We start from the raw sequence: 16,184 nt of genomic DNA, 5'->3' as shown, positions 1-16,184 counted from the left end.
TCCGGTCCACAATTTAATCGTCGCCGCAGCGATTCGAATTTGAAACCTTGTGGTTAGAATTGCTGCCCAGTACCACTAGGCTACCACCTTGGTGGCATATATAACATATTCTTTGATGGAAATTATTTTACTAACTGTGAATGGCTGTTAATAAATGGTACATTGCTATTTCTTTCCTTGCTCATCAAAGAGATCACACTTTCACGCCATGGTGAGGGCCGGAGGTCTTACAAGCCAAACATATTTTCCATGAAACTAATAGGACTGCGAACTGGATGGCCGATTATGTAGCCAGTTACTTCGGTAGTATCATGTGGGCTGGAGATGGAGAGTTGCTCCGGGCACTCCAAGGTATTTTGTTTTTTGATTTTATTGGGTGTATCCATACTCGTCAGATATAATTCACCCGCTTTAACCAAAAAAAAAAGAAAGAAAAGAAAACACTTTTTTTTGCTGCCCATCACTCCGAAAAAGTCTTATGGACATGAACTGAGATTGTATCTCCATCTTTATGCCATGTATTATATCTTGACTTAGTTAGTTGCACTCACACCAGATTAACGTGAACGACCATTTTATCAAAAAAAAAAAACACACTTTTTAAAGTTTGAACTATACGTTGACTTATAAACACATCATAATGCTTTTGAAAATTTATAGAGACAAATTAAGTTAATACAATGAAATCAGTGATTTCACACAAGATGATGTTACTGTTGCAGAAGCAAATTAATAATTTCGAACAAGATAAGCAGCAATAGACAAATTGAATAATGAAACAAGCCTATGTTAAATGAGGATGCGAAAAAGCACTTTATCTATTTTCTTAGTTGATACAATCATGTGAAGTATAGAAAGGAAAGAAAAATGATTACTGATATCCACCCAAATAAAAACCTTCACGAAATCTTCGTCTTAACATGTTAATAATGTAGGACTAATAGATTTGATCATGTCTCGTAATAACAAATCTTTCGTGATAAACTAACAAACCGTGCCTTGGCCAAGCATAATACCTGCATGCACAAGCAATACATCCAATATATACATAAATTTAAAAGATTTTTATATTAGTGGTTGGTAGCAACATAGAACTTAAAACTTTAGACTGATTGTATGTAAAGAAAAATCTATGATAATGGACATAGAAATTACAACTTGATATAAGTTTAGTATAGGATAATAATTAGTAGCTTGATCAATGCAAATATGAAATAAATTACTTGCCTAATTTTATTGCACGAAGGAGTATAACATATTAACATGAATCGTTTTTTAGTAAGACTTCTTTTAAAGTAAAAATGTCAAATGAGCATTTTCCCAGAAAAAACTAGTATCCAACTAATATTCCCTGTATGTTAAACAATCTCATGGACAGTCTTTCATAACTATTATCTTTGAAAACTACTATCATGCTTCAGATCTTCAAACCTAGAAACATCAAGTGGTTTTGGTTATCATGCCTTTGCTCTTCAGCAGTGAATATCATTATTTTTTTAAAAAAAATTAATTGCATAATTCAATGGTGTCCCTAGTATGCATCCCCCATATAGTTATGTTATAATACTTAGAACTCGTTCAATTCGTAGAAAAAGTAGCAGGAAAGTGTGGTGAATAGAAAAATAAAAAAAAGCACATGTTTGGTTGGAGATTTCAAAAAAATAAGATGAAAGATTAGCTTTTCTATAGAAATATTTTTTTTTTCATTTCATAAAAAAGAATAATGTAGGATATAGAAAAGCCACTTTTTCATGTATGGTAATTTTTATTTTTCCAATAATACTCTTAAGCCATCACAATCTTCTTAGCTATTTTTAATAGTTAATTTTAAACTATTTAATAGAAAGAAGTTATGACAATTTTAAAAAATATTAATATATTTGTATATTAATATATTAAAATTAACACAATATAAAAAATTATCTAACTATTAAAAATTATTAGAACTCTAAAAGCTTAACTCAATAAATACTTTTGATAGATAATTTTAAATATCTAAAATATTTTAGAAATATTTTTAGATTTAAAAAATTATATAGATATTATAATAGATTATATATATATATATTCAATCAAATATAAATTACTCTAAAAATTATATCTTTTATATTTTATTATAATTAACCAAATGTGTAAGAGTTATTTTCTAGTATGATCGTAGTGCTGGCGATGGCATTGTGGGCTCTACCGAACGCAAAAGACAAAGATCTCGCCCCCGGCTGTCGCAAGTCGCAACCTGAGCTTCTTCTCAATAAATTAAGACGTCATATCTCCCTCCCGAATGGCCGGAGCCGTCTTCTTCTTAGGTCACGCCCTCCGGTGCACGGTTCGCCGAGCTCTCCCTTCTTGCTCTCCTGCTTGTTTCCTCGGGTACGTATTCCCTCTCTTCTTTGATTTTGATGCTCGATTTGCTATTGATTTCTCGATTCTTGGCGAAATTTATGGTCTCAAGTTGCCGTAGGTTTTAATTCGAGGGCTTATTGGGAAGAAATTGCGGGTAAGTGGAGAATTTTCTTTTTCTCTCTTTTTTTTGGGGGGTGGGGAGAGGAGAATGCTTGGTTTTGGTCAGGAGGTGATTGGAAGCTGCTTGATTCATTGGGCTGTAATTGAACGGAGTGCAAGGAGCCAGAAATTAGAAAAATTTGTCGATATGTTTGATGTTATGATTATGAGATTAGAAGATGATATTGTGTGCAAAGCGAACAAGCTTCATTTTTGAATCTTGGGTTCTACTACCCAAGATTCTTGGATACGGGAGAAACTAGAGTTTTTGAGGAGGATTGAAGTGTTGAGATGTGCTCGACACTGATATGACCTGCTAACACAAGTAGGAGAAGGGGATGGTTTTAGGGTTAGCAGGTCATGGTTATGCAGTTTGCCGAAATGCATGGTGGATGATCTAGGTTAATATCATAGAGGACGTGGACCGAAAATAAAGTCGTTCCGATGATTTTCTACCATGAGTTAAGATAAATTATTTGTTGTAATTCTGAATATATAATCTCTGTGACCGCTTTGTCTTGAAATACAAGAAGCAACTTTCTGGTACATCTCAAATCTATTTTAGGCATTCTGGACAATGTTGATTGTGATTGATAATATGGATAGTTTAGAATTTAGATACTTCACAGCTTGCATTCTGGCAAACATTGAAGGTGCTCTCATAGATGAATTCAGACAACAATAGAATCTACAACACTCTTTACTTTTATCACTTCTGCAGGGTATGTGTTGTTTACAGATATAACAATCAAGTTTCTCTGATCCTCTGGATTATCTTATGCATCTCATGTGCTTGTCCATTTTTATTTTATTTGACCAGATATTCTTTCAAAAGCAGTGTTTGTTTCTAAAATAATACGAACTATCATTTTTATTTGGTCGTATAAAATCTTGAGATTTGTAATTTGTCTCATAAGGTTCTCAAATTTATAACTTTTATTTTTCCCTAGCAATTTAACAATTGAAAATTGCAGTAAAGCGCTTGTAGAGAAGCGAGATGGTTATAAATGTTGTCAATATGGAATATAATGCTTCTGGAAGTCTTAAGGATATTGACTTGTGATACTTTTTTGCCATACTTGCTGCAATTTATATAGCTATGCTCTTATCAATAAAAAAGAAATTTTACTCATTGCATTATCCTTTGATGATCGGCACTTACATAAGTCATTTTTGAGTTTTGATTCCAAATTTCTCTAAATATAACATGATGGTATATTCACATTTTGTAATTCATGTGAGATATGCTGGCATTGTTCATTGTTCATTGTTTTTTAAGCACATATCTAGCCGAAATTTTTGTTCGCCCATTTTCCTCATCTCTTCCTCTAAAATTAAGGGCTCTTAAAGAAAGAGGCCTTCTCATTAGCTGTCATAGATTGAAATGTCTTGTCCACTACTGTATCAATAAATCCATATGCTGAGATTGATTACTTGAATTAAAAGCAAAAAGAAAGAATTTATCATTATGGCATGTGCATATTGTTTCATATGTTGACAAAAACAAAAAGATTGATTAAATTCATCAAATTAGTATAATATTTTCATGAAAATTGGAATTTTCTACCCCCAAAAAAATCTAGAAATAGTTAATTCCATAATACCAATATATTATATTTGATATGTCTTACCTAACAATATAAACATTTATGAGATGGTTGGAAACAATAGATGCATTTGTCAAACAGCATTTGCTATTGCTCCTTATTTTTGATAAATATACCAGCCACAAACCTTTTTCCTGCAATCAAAAATGTGCTTCTATGAGTAGAGTGTGCAATTGGGCATTTTTGAGAACATGTAAGAATATGTATACATCAACCTGTTTAAGCTAGATCGATGCCCAAAATTGTTAAAATCATTTCTAAGAAAAATGAATAGTCAGGGTTCGAACTTTATATGTAACCATTTAAAGTAGTTATTCACCTCCATCAATTAGAAAGTGTCTTAAAATCAATATTCATCAAACTGACTTTGGGATTGTTGTTATTGTTACGAGCTTTGGACCGTATGAGATTGTAAATTTTTCGCACACTATACAAGTAAAAGAGATCTCAAATTTGGAGTGCTATGAGTCAAGGTCTGCAAAACCGATACCAAGAACCATATCATACTTTGATAATAGTACGGTATGCATCTCGTACTGAGACATGCTTCTAACACTTTTTCTTACTTTCCAAAATGAGACAGTACGTGTTGGTTCACTTCTACTCAAATTGGTTTGGCATATATAGTAAGCCGAACCTCAGTGTTGGTACAGTATGGTCTGGCCAGTATGGCAGACCTTGCTATGAGTATCTCCATACTCATAGCTGGTCATACTTGTGGCTGCCATACCCGCCCCTCAAGATTAACCTCCCGCATCCCTCCCCCCCCCCCCCCCCCCCCCCCCCCGCCCAAAAAAAAAAAAGAAAAAAAAGAAAAGAAAAGGAAAAGCACCCCTCAGAAAACAGAAAACAATTTTCATTTTCATGATGTCCTTATACAGATCTTGGTTACATAGAGTTTGAAAGCCATAAGCATATTTGTTTTTTTCCTTAGATGCAGTTGTATATTTTTAGTAGTCAGTATATAATTATGTTAACTTCTCCACATATGTATTTTTTTTAAAAAATGAGATCTTTATGATTTGAGGTGAGGTTACATATTTGAGTAGTTAAAAATTGACCATTCTGCCAAATTGAGCTTTTGAAGAGTTCCAGTGCAGGGTACTCAAAAATGGCTGAGGTAACAGCAGAAAATGGTTACAATCATATCACTCGTGTGCTATTCTGCGGTTTTTATTGGTCTGCTTCTCAAAAATACACAAGGGAATATTTGCAGAACTATCCATTTATTCAGGTTCTCTGCTTCTCTAAGTTTTAGCATCTTTGTACTTTCGATGCACCTTGACTTTATAGCATTTTCAGTTATACTGATCTTGTGGCATCTTTGTATTTTTGATGCACCTTGACTTTATAGCATGTTCAGTTATACTGATCTATAGATATTTTACTGGTTGTAATACTGATTACAAATCTTTGTTGGTGTTTCTTCACCCATTTTAACCATATTCTATTTCTATTCTGGTGGTTCCTATACTTGGTGTACCTCAACATGTGTTATAGATGGGTACTTAGAGATTGTTAAGACCTTTATCCTTTTGTTTCTTGTAAAAAATTAGATGTGCCACCATACTTTCATGTTATCACCAGAACAATACATTTCTCTAGCTTTTCATGTTATAACCAAAACAGAGTACTATCTGTAATTTATATGTTCTGAAAGGACCCTGTTGGTTAGTTCATATTTTTGTTGCCCATCATAGGTATGAAATGAATAAAACAGATCAATAATGTTTGACATATAATTATCTAACAAGGCTGCTAAGTTCAATAGTCACACATTTGAGACATAGCTTGATGCAACTGCCTGGCTTTTGATCTATTAAATTTTGTGTTCATAAATGTATCTATTTTGTTATTAGAAGGACCATGATGAGATGATTTTCCTCCCTATTTCAAATCCAACAATCATGTGTTACTAATCTTGGCCCTATTACGGATATTTGCCATTCAAATCCATCCCAAATAATGATTTGAAAATCAACTCATCTACATTACCTTTAACCATAACTAGGAATCTAGGATGACATCCTGACTACTTAATCAAAGCACCTTTGCCAATTCAAGTCTGAAGGTTATGTCTTCTTGATGTGCTGGATCATTACTAATATTATTACCTTCTTCTGAATAATTCTGGAGACTGAGCCAGGACCTCTGTGGGCACTGTACATTTGTTTGGCATTTTCATTGATAAAAAGATTTAGTTTCCATCTTTCACTAGGAGGAAAATTTACCTTGAATGATTTATAAGACAGCTTCACCCTTTACCTTTCTTCACGGCACACTCAGGTTTAAAAATCATGGAAAAAAGACAAGATCTTAGTGGTCTGATGCCAAAGAGCCACTAGAGGTTATTTTCCCATCCATTCAGTTTTGCTCTAGAGCCCATGCTTCATGATAATTGGCTTTTTGCTGATTTCAAGATGTTGGGCTTGTCCCTGGTCGCCACATGCTCTCTCTCCATATATCTTGTTGATGCTAGAATGCTTACTCCTCTCTGCTGCAGATCCTTTACACAAGTAAGACTTGACATGTGCCAGGATTATCTTCACAGCTAGCTTCAACTAATTATGGGATCCAAAAATATTGTTTATTTTGATAAATGTCAGGATTATCATATTAATTAAGATAATTTGATCTTCTATAAGTTTGATGATACGCATGATTGCTGAGTTTTGTTTCGCTTAAAGCTGGATACTAGCTCATATTATATACGACTTCCATGATTATGATTTTATTCACTTTGTGCAGATTGATGAAGTAGCTCTTGATGACGTGCCTGATGTTATTGACAAATACCATATTTGTGTAGTGAAAAATCGGCGAATGGACTCAAAAGTTATTGCAAAAGCAGTTCAGATGAAGCTTATAATGCAGTTTGGTGTTGGGTTAGAAGGTGCCTGATGCACTTTTGTTGCTTTTTCGTTTCATCTATGTCTCACTTATCTACCAATCTGGCTGGGATGGTTCTCTACTATATTATCAGTTGGAGCTGGTCATCATCACAGAATCTTATGAACCATTTTGCAGGTGTTGATATTGATGCTGCCACACGACATAAAATTAAAGTTGCAAGGATACCTGGAAGTGTAACCGGAAATTCTGCATCTTGTGCAGAAATGGCAATATATTTGATGTTGGGTCTTCTTCGGAAGCAAGTAAATTTTATTGAGCTAATAATTTGCAAAAAGTTCTTTTCTGTCACTTTGCTTCAGTGATAAGATTCACTAGATGCTTTCAAAAGTCAACTGTCATTGCTTCTCTTTGTGCATTAGAATATAATCTCTCAGTTGAAGTTAAAACTTGAGTCTAATAGTAATAGCGGGCCATGAAGCCTTTCATCTCTTCAGTGATGTCAGATTTTAAATTCTATATATCTCTCTTTAGAAAAGTTGATTTCATGTTTCACCACAGTTGGCTTTTACTAATGGAACAAGATTAATGATTATACAGAGTAAGTGTGAATCTCATGTCCTTCTGGATTAAAGAGAATACTTGCTAGTGCATATAATGGTTTTCATTTGGAAATCAACAACATTTTTTTTTGTTACATGTTAAATTTATTTCTTTCTGTATTATGAAATTCAAGTGCTTTCTTGCTGTAGAGGCTTCAAGGCTTATTATGAACTCGATCAGTTTCTTGACAATGTTTAGAGAAATCTAAATAATGTCATCCTATATTCTTCTTTTTTTTTTCATGTGAATTGTTAACTCTTGCTTAGCTTATTTCCAGCTTCCTCAGTTTTCTGGTCAACATTTAAAGAAACTTAGATGATGTAAAGATGAAATCCTACTATTTATGCATTAGCCATCTTTTTTTGTAATGTTTTGATTTTTGTCAAATTAAATTCTAGTATTTATTCTTTGAAAAGTTAAAACTTTGTTTCCCTGCTATTGTATATGCTATTGTATATGCTATTGAAACAAGAGAAGACATCTGATAGACTGCATTTGAACCACCTTTATTTGAACCAGCTTACCGAAACAGAATGCTTGTGAGTACATTAGTATGACATTGATCAGAATAATTGTTTTGAAACAAGACATTAGACATACTGGTTTTGAATCACCTTTGTTTAAACCAGAGCTGCCAAACAGAATGCTTGTGAGTATATTTAGTGTTACATTGCTTACAACTATTTCTTGCACTCCTGACATGCCAATTTGTATTCACAATTTCTTTCCCTATTATATGCTAGAAAAGTGTTTTCTATGTATAATAACTGCTAGTGAAAGGTGCCAGCTTATTTATCTTGCCAAGCTGCTAAGGTTTCTTCGTGTTGGTGGTATGCTAGAGACCTGGGTTCAAAAAACCAACTTTCACCATGGTTTGGGGGTTAGGGGTATCTGGGGGTGGGGTGTCTGCCTATCGTAGCCTATGGACCTTCTTTACTAATAAAAAGAAACTGCTCGTCAAATGCTGTTAGTTTTGAACTCGGTCAATTTCCTTTTATCAAATTTAGAGAAAGTGAAATAGAGCAATCGTATTTTTTATTCATCAAACTTTTTTTTTTTAGATTGTTAATTTCATGTAAACTTATCTGTTAGCCAGTGATGCAATTTTATAAGTTAATTGTCTGCCTACTGAAGCTGAATTCTTGATCAGAAAAAAATATCAAACTATATTTTTCTGAAATTTTTAAAAGAAGCTGTTCTGCAGCTGGGGTCCTTAAAGATCAATCTCACTTGTTGCTTAAAGCAAACACAATTTCTCTACTAGCAGAAAATCCCTCGGAATCTGAAGCTCTGCCGCATTTGTGCACTTGGAGAAGTCAAGGAGCAATTCTTACAACTCTTTATTAAGTGATAAATGTATAATTGACTGTTTGCACCCAAGATAGGGTCCCTTGAGAATGTTCAATTAGCAAGATCCGAATCTCTGAACCTTGAAGGAGGAATGCCAGTTTATGAATCACTATAGATTCCCCATCTCCATGATGTATGACCTCTGAACTGCTTGAAAGTTTATCTAAACCCACAAATCTTTGACCCGTATGTCATAGTTTCTGGAGATATTTCCTCAGATTTGTTGAAACTGCATATAAATGACAAATTTCGGCTTTTGATTTGAACTGGTTTCTGTAAAACCATCCTTACTTCTTTATAAATCTTAAGGAGGACTCATGATATAAACTATCTTTCCAGTTGTGATTTACAAGAGCTGTTTGTTTTATTTACCCCTTCTTATTGTCAAAATTAACTTAATTGTGCTTTTAGAGGTAAGATTCCTCCATAAGTAGTACTGTTTAATCTTCCTAACTTTTTCCATACATTGTGGACTAAATTTCGAAGATCTCTTGCTGCAGAAGGAGATGGATGTTGCTGTAAAGCAGAAAAATTTGGGAGAACCAACTGGGGATACGCTACTTGGGAAGACGGTAGGTTCGCTTCATCCATTTTGAGTTCATAAGTGGTCTCATGCCTGTATAGCATAATCAGAGGAATCTTATACTTCTCTAAGGAATTGTTGAGGTAAAAGGTGGAACATTACATGTCCAAGAAAATAGTGATATGCCATATACTTTCTCTTCAACAAACTCTTCCTTCTGTCCTATCAGGTTTTATCAGGCAGGTACCTAAAGTGTGATTTATAATCAATATTCTTTCAACTTTCTCATGTTCAGTAAAAAGTCCTTCCAACTTTCTTTTTTTCTTCTGCTTAATAAGATCATTGGTTGCTTCAGAAGAATTAGTAGAATTTGAAATTATGCATACCTAATTTGTTGGCTCACTGGTTTGGGATAAGATTTAACCAACACTTTCTGAATGTATAGTGTTAACAAGGGGTAGGGTGAGAAATGTCTTCAGTTCTTCTACTGATTTGATATCTTGATATCATAATAATTTTGATGCATAAATATGTACGATAACATGATTTCTATTCATCAAGAATTATGAGGTAAATAGAAGAAACTTGGAAAGGAAAAGACGAAAGGGAAAAGTACATTTGAGAATTGCTTGAAATATTTTTAAATTTGATATTTAACATTTTTTCTTAAACCACTATAATGTTTGCCCATTTTGTACTACTTACTGATTTACTTAAATCAATTAGTTGACTACAATTAGACCACAACTGGCAGAACTTTATTTTGTTCTTCCCATGAACATTGTTAGCATTTTAGATCTTATATGTCTTTCCATTGCCCTTCACCACCGAAATCTGTTGTTGTATTAGGAGGTCATGGATATGCATTGAAAACCTTAAGCATTTATTGGTGCATGCTTGTTCAGTCTTTACCAAAGCAATTGAACTTCTCATAGTCGGTTCGTATTCTGTCCGAGACTCCGTGGCTAGTTATATCAATATTTGTATTTCACGGAGGAGGGATCTGCTTATATGGCTATAAAACTTCTGTCTACCAAGTGAATAAGTTATTATGACATAAATCCCCACCATATCCCTTCGTTGAAGTTCAATTTAGTTCCAGAACTACTGCAGATTGTGGAAGATTTATCTTCTGATATTCCAAAAGATTTTTTCCCCCTCTGATGCTTTCCAATTTTTAAACATAATATGTTGGGCTTGGTGGTTGATATTTCAGAAGAAATCTCATGCAGGGTTTTTAACATTGATTCTAAATGTGATCCTTTACTCCCACATGTAGGTCCTTATCCTGGGATTTGGAGCTATTGGAGTTGACCTGGCAAAAAGATTGCGATCATTTGGTGTAAAGATCCTTGCAATTAAAAGAAGATGGACATCAGATTCATTGCCAGCTGGTGGTATGAGGGCAATGTCTATATGAGTTCTGAATATTAGTTAGCAGCTATATACGTGGTTGTGTAATTGTTTCCCTTCTCTTTCTGATCCAGTCTCAAATGCTCAAAGTGATGGGTTTGATGGCCTGATTGATAAGAAAGGTGGTCCAGAGAATATGTATGAATTTGCTAGCGAGGCTGATATAGTTGTCACCTGCTTGACATTAACCACTGAATCAGTGAAGTCTCATCTTCCTATGTTGTTGTTATTCTTCCATAAATTTGTCTGTTTCCTATCTAATGAATTGTTACAAATTTCAGGCTGGCATTGTCGACGAAAAATTCCTCTCACATATGAGAAAGGTTTGCATATTACTCATGAAGACACAGTATGTTTGTTAGGACAGATTGTTGCTGTTGTCCTCATCATTGTCATTATTGTTGGTATATATCTATCATGTTCATGTTTCTTCTACTTCAATTCTCATATTCAGCTATTAATAATCATAGTGCATGTATATATAAATAAGCACAAATGGGTCTTTTGTGATATACTATATAGGGCTTTTGTTTGGAAAAGTTAGAGCTTTGCATGCCGCTCTGTGGACATGTCACTTAAAAGTTCAAATATACAAATTATTGGTCATGAAGGAAGAAGTTTTTTCCTCTCTTGTTTGTAGAATGAAGAAACATCTTGTTGCATATATTGTAATTGGATCTATTTGTATAATTTGATCTGGACTTTAAAAAAAAACAGAGATTCTTAATTGAATAGTAGCTGCAGTACTTCACATAAAGTTTGAAATCATGTTCTCAGATACATACTATATTGATGAACCTTTTTATTTCAAGGGTTCCCTTCTGGTCAACGTTGCTCGAGGAGGTCTATTGGAGTACAATTCTGTTCTTCATCACCTTGAATCAGGAAACTTAGGTGGCCTAGGCATTGATGTTGCTTGGACTGAGCCATTTGATCCTGAGGATCCGATTCTGAAGTTTCCAAATGTTTTGATCACACCTCATGTTGCGGGGGTTACCGAACATTCCTATAGAACTATGGCGAAGGTATTCATTTTTGTGTACTTTGCATTTAATTTATCATAAGAGGCTATGATCACAATATGAAATGACAAAGTGTAACCTCTTCAAAAAATCCAGTCCAGTAAAATTTAATTTTCCTAATTGACATGTTGTAGTTATAAATAAAAATAAACCATTTGCATTGCACTCCTAGGCCCTCTTTCATTGCACAATAAGTTTGCATAGAGTAAATGGTTTAAACTATTCCTAACCCACTCTTTTTGGAGTGAATTATTTTAGTTTGTAAGGTGGAATTGTTTACTCCCGTAAAAGGAGAGGTAGTGATGTGAAATACTTACTTGATATGTTACCTGGGGCTAGAATGGGTGTTAAAAGGTGTTGACTCCCGTAAAAGAGGGGGGGGGGGGGGGGGGGGGTGGTGGTTGTGGTGTGGTGGTGGTGTGCAGTGGGAGGCCAATTTCTTGTTAACTTTGATCCAACATAACCTTAGTAGATGTGGAAAAGGGTATTTCATAAAACCCCATAACTTTACCCTATATGTGGTGTTTGATGAGATTCATGGCATCACATACGGCTCCTATATTGTTGTACTCTTCATGACCCTTTACCTAGAAGCCCCATGGAGGGAAACTGATGCAATAAAAAAGGTGTTAGTTTCCAATAGGATTCCAAATGGTCCTTTTTCTGAAAAAGGCTAACTCAGAGATGAGATCTGCTGAATTTTGAAACAGTGCTTGCCTGAAGCTTCCTTGCTTTTTTTTTTTCTTTCTTTTGAAGAAATTCCTTGCTATACTTGCAGTTTGGATACTTTTTGTTGATAGCCAATGTGGATTCCTTGTACATTATAATGATTTTGTCATAACCAGGAACTAGGAAGTGGCTTTATTTTTGGTACCCAATATAACTATTGACGAATCTAAATGCAGTTTTCAAATTTTTATTCGTTCGCTGACAAATTATTTGGCAAAACTAATATTTGTCTGGACTGCAATATTGAAGTCTATATCAATAATGGAGTCCATATTGTTTTTTATGTTGCTTTTACTCCTAAAGATGAACTTGTTTCATTATTATAACTTCGATCATGCTGTCTTTGAGTAAAGCAATGACTTTGCTTTCTCCATTTCCCTAACACAACAGGTTGTTGGTGACTGCGCCCTTCAACTTCATGCTGGAAAACCATTTTCAGGAATAGAGATTGTGAATTAGATGGTAGAGCTCGGTTTTGACCAAGGAAAAAAGAAAAGAGTTCAGCCATGGAAAGGTCTGGAGGGCTATTGGACCATGCTCGGCCATTCATTTTAAAAATAAATGTCTAAAACAAACTATTTGATGAATCTTAGGATGGTCGATATTGGACATCCTGCCCTAAATTTGAATCTGCTTTTCATATCATTATGCTGGCTTAGGTACCAGGATGCTTCTTGCAAGGATGGCCGAGTAATATGAGACTTATCCTTGGATTGGTAGGTAGATTTTGCAGACCTATACATCTCTGCCAATTATCTAACTTGTTGCTTGTTTAGAACGTAGGGAAGTGATCACAACCGTTTGAAGTGCAGTCCTTTTATCCCTACGGGATTTTGATTTTTAAGATAAGAAATGCCAACAGTTGGATGAGCCTTGCCACCTATTTGGAGAAACCAGGTAATTCTGTGCCTTCTCATATAAGTGATCCGTCAATGCCATATTGTACCAGTATTAGTGCAAACACCAAATCACTGCACAGGAGTTTATTTGGCTGCTTATAAAAAAAGAGGATGATTATACTGCAAAAATTCGGTAGTCACAAGAGTTTTTTTTTTTTTTTGCAGTTTTAGAACCAAGTACGAATAATCATGCAATAAATCTTTTCTAGAAAAGGCTAGTTTTAACCACATTTGCCTTTCCTCTCGGCCCTCAGCTTGTCGCTTACTCGCTTCATGAATATTGTCAAAAAAAAAAATATGATTAAAAAGTTAGATATGTAAAGATATCTTCCCAAACCAGTTGATTTTATTTTTTTTAAAAAATTCATCTCTTATCCATGTCTTCACCTCGTTGGATTCTTTTAAAAGTTTAAAACAAAAAAAAATTGTTGATACTCTTTATTAAATATATATGTTTTATCTATTTTATCCCTAAATTATTTTAATTTTTTATTAATTCATTTTTAATATGCATTGTGCATGTTCATTGTTAATGTGTGTGTGTATATATATTATTAAAAAAAAGTAAGGCGGGATTAGTAGTCAAAGATTGGTTCGATATGCCTTCTTGATTCCATGCGTTGTTTACGTGCGCTAAACGATTGAAATATTGTTTTGGTCTTCACCGGGCATATGGCTTAAGACACTAGACTTTTTGATAGTTGACAACCTCTATTTATGAATTTATGGTTTTTATTTTTTTAATAAGAGGTGAAAGACTTGGCACTCGTTAGATTATTCCATAATTTCCATAAGCGTGGCTGGCCACGCTCGGGGCATTTTAATCATGAAGGCTTGTGGAGCTAGTTCAGGTTGGCTCCTTTATAAGGATCGCAAGCTGTGGAGCTTTATGCCTAGTCTCGTTATCTCATATGCCCAATTGCAACACTTACAAAAGGATTTGTGTACCTAATGACTCGTTTGATTTATGATTTTTTTTTTGCTGAAATATTTTTTTTGAAAAAATAATTTCTGTGAATATAATGTCTGAAAAAATGGTTTTAGCATGTTTGATTGGTTGATCATGAAAAAGTGTTAGCTTATATTTGGTTGAGCATCTATTTTTTTGAAAAAGTTTTATAAAATGTTTATTATACTCTTAATAAAGATATAGATCTTTATTAATGGATTTTTATGGCTTAAGAATACTTTTAGAGGAAAAAAGATCTTAATTTTTGACTAGTAGAAAAATAGTTTTTTCATGTCTTTCATAAGTTTTTTTTTCTTATGAAATATAGAATTTTTTTTTTATATCTTTCTCTTTTGAAAATTTTAACCAAACAACGTTTTTTTTTTTTTCTTCTTCTTCTTCTTATTCTAACCCGAGTTACATAAATTCTGCACGAAGAACATTGTCTTACTTGGCATGGTCAAACCATAGGCCAAAGTGGACCCCCTTCCCATGGATAGATTTCAAAGGCTTCTGACAACTTGTTGAAATCTTGCACCAGCTGCTGCTTGTTGAAGCGTTCCAACAGTTCCTCGTGTTATGCACGGCTGGACTAAAGAAGTCATTCCTCCGTTGCCTAACAAATTCATATCTTGGTTGTGTCATGTACTGAGAAAATACTTAATTGATACCCAGCAGTTGTTATATTAACCTACCGTATGATATATATATATAGATACATACATATATATACATACATATACATACATATATATATGTATATACATATACATACATATATATATATGTATATACATATACATACATATATATATGTATATACATATACATATATATATATATATCTATGCAATAGGATTATATTTGCTATTAGCATTATTTATTAATTTATTTATTTATTTTCCGGCTAGGTTCAACATCCGTTCGATAGAGTAATTGAGATATTAGTTAAAAAAATTATTTTTTTATTTATTTCAGAAACTGACAGTGGCTACCTGCCTAAATATTTTGATGTATAGTCAATTGAAGCATGAATGTGGAAACTTCTCTTGGATTCAAATAGATAATGATATGAAATGCTTCAAATATTTTTGAAAATATAATAGGGTAGTGGAAAGCATCTAGATTTTGAAATGATGGATGTAAAGTGTAAGACATCCACAAATTGGATACAGGTTCAAATCAATTGATTACCATAACTCTAACCACAGTTCACCCTAGTCATTACCTTAACCATATCCATTTCCATGGTCCTTATGAGCCATCCATCTTGCAAATTTCTCCCAAATTAATTACCCAACTAACTCAAGCTGTCCAAGTGTTTGTCAGCCCAATTAACCCACCATATGACCATCTTTTAATCATGGTGGTGTTTGATGCCAATTGAAGGTCCAAATACTAACTTAAAATACTATCAAACTGTTGTGGAGTATTTCAAAACATTAAACCGTTAAGATGGACGGACCCATGGGATGCCTTCCGTTAGGCAGCGAGCCATGCATGGAATTGAGACGGCTCGAAGGACTCAAAACCTGGGCGGTGGGTGGGTCCCGCTCTTAACGGGTTGGTGGGACCCGCACTTGACCGGCCGGCAGCGTCCAGCGCGATGATGCCGGTTTCTACTTTGGACGGACGTGTGCTCACAATTCAACGCCAAAAGAATTCAAAATCACGTGAAGGGGAGATAACCTGGAGCTGGTAGATACGATTCTGGAGCCCCGACCATTTCCCGGTCCC

The 16,184-nt window shown here is 34.3% G+C and overlaps 1 protein-coding gene across 3 annotated transcripts; it reads left to right on the top strand.

Moving 5' to 3' along the window:
- Nucleotides 1-2,176: 2,176 nt before the first annotated feature.
- LOC103716619 (D-isomer specific 2-hydroxyacid dehydrogenase family protein) lies at nucleotides 2,177-13,244 on the top strand. 3 transcript variants are annotated; one of them, XR_015974932.2, is made up of 11 exons: nucleotides 2,177-2,370; nucleotides 5,205-5,343; nucleotides 6,858-7,002; nucleotides 7,137-7,264; nucleotides 9,413-9,484; nucleotides 10,715-10,832; nucleotides 10,923-11,047; nucleotides 11,130-11,171; nucleotides 11,661-11,873; nucleotides 12,990-13,113; nucleotides 13,193-13,244. XR_015974932.2 is itself a non-coding variant. In XM_008804687.6 (10 exons), exons 1-10 carry the CDS (start codon nucleotides 2,282-2,284, stop codon nucleotides 13,056-13,058), a joined length of 1,140 nt encoding a protein of 379 aa, XP_008802909.3. In that variant the 5' UTR covers nucleotides 2,177-2,281; the 3' UTR covers nucleotides 13,059-13,244. The 3 variants fall into 3 exon arrangements, 2 of the variants coding, with proteins under 2 accessions (XP_008802909.3, XP_008802910.3); XM_008804687.6 differs by having other exon boundaries at nucleotides 12,990-13,244; XM_008804688.5 differs by having other exon boundaries at nucleotides 2,192-2,370; nucleotides 5,210-5,343; nucleotides 12,990-13,244.
- The last annotated feature ends 2,940 nt before the right edge of the window (nucleotides 13,245-16,184 follow it).

Source organism: Phoenix dactylifera, chromosome 2 (assembly GCF_051530095.1).
Source record: "Phoenix dactylifera cultivar Ajwa chromosome 2, Ajwa_hap1_PhDact_Kaust_v1.1, whole genome shotgun sequence".
Taxonomy (NCBI): Eukaryota; Viridiplantae; Streptophyta; class Magnoliopsida; order Arecales; family Arecaceae; genus Phoenix; species Phoenix dactylifera.
This window is presented reverse-complemented; position numbering and strand designations above follow the sequence as displayed.

Coding starts and splice junctions, on each gene's coding strand:
- LOC103716619 (XM_008804687.6), top strand. CDS start 2,282: ATGGCCGGAGCCGTCTTCTTCTTAGGTCACGCCCTCCGGTGCACGGTT. Junction 9,485..10,714: donor ATACGCTACTTGGGAAGACG/GTAGGTTCGCTT, acceptor TCCCACATGTAG/GTCCTTATCCTGGGATTTGG. Junction 11,874..12,989: donor CCTATAGAACTATGGCGAAG/GTATTCATTTTT, acceptor CTAACACAACAG/GTTGTTGGTGACTGCGCCCT.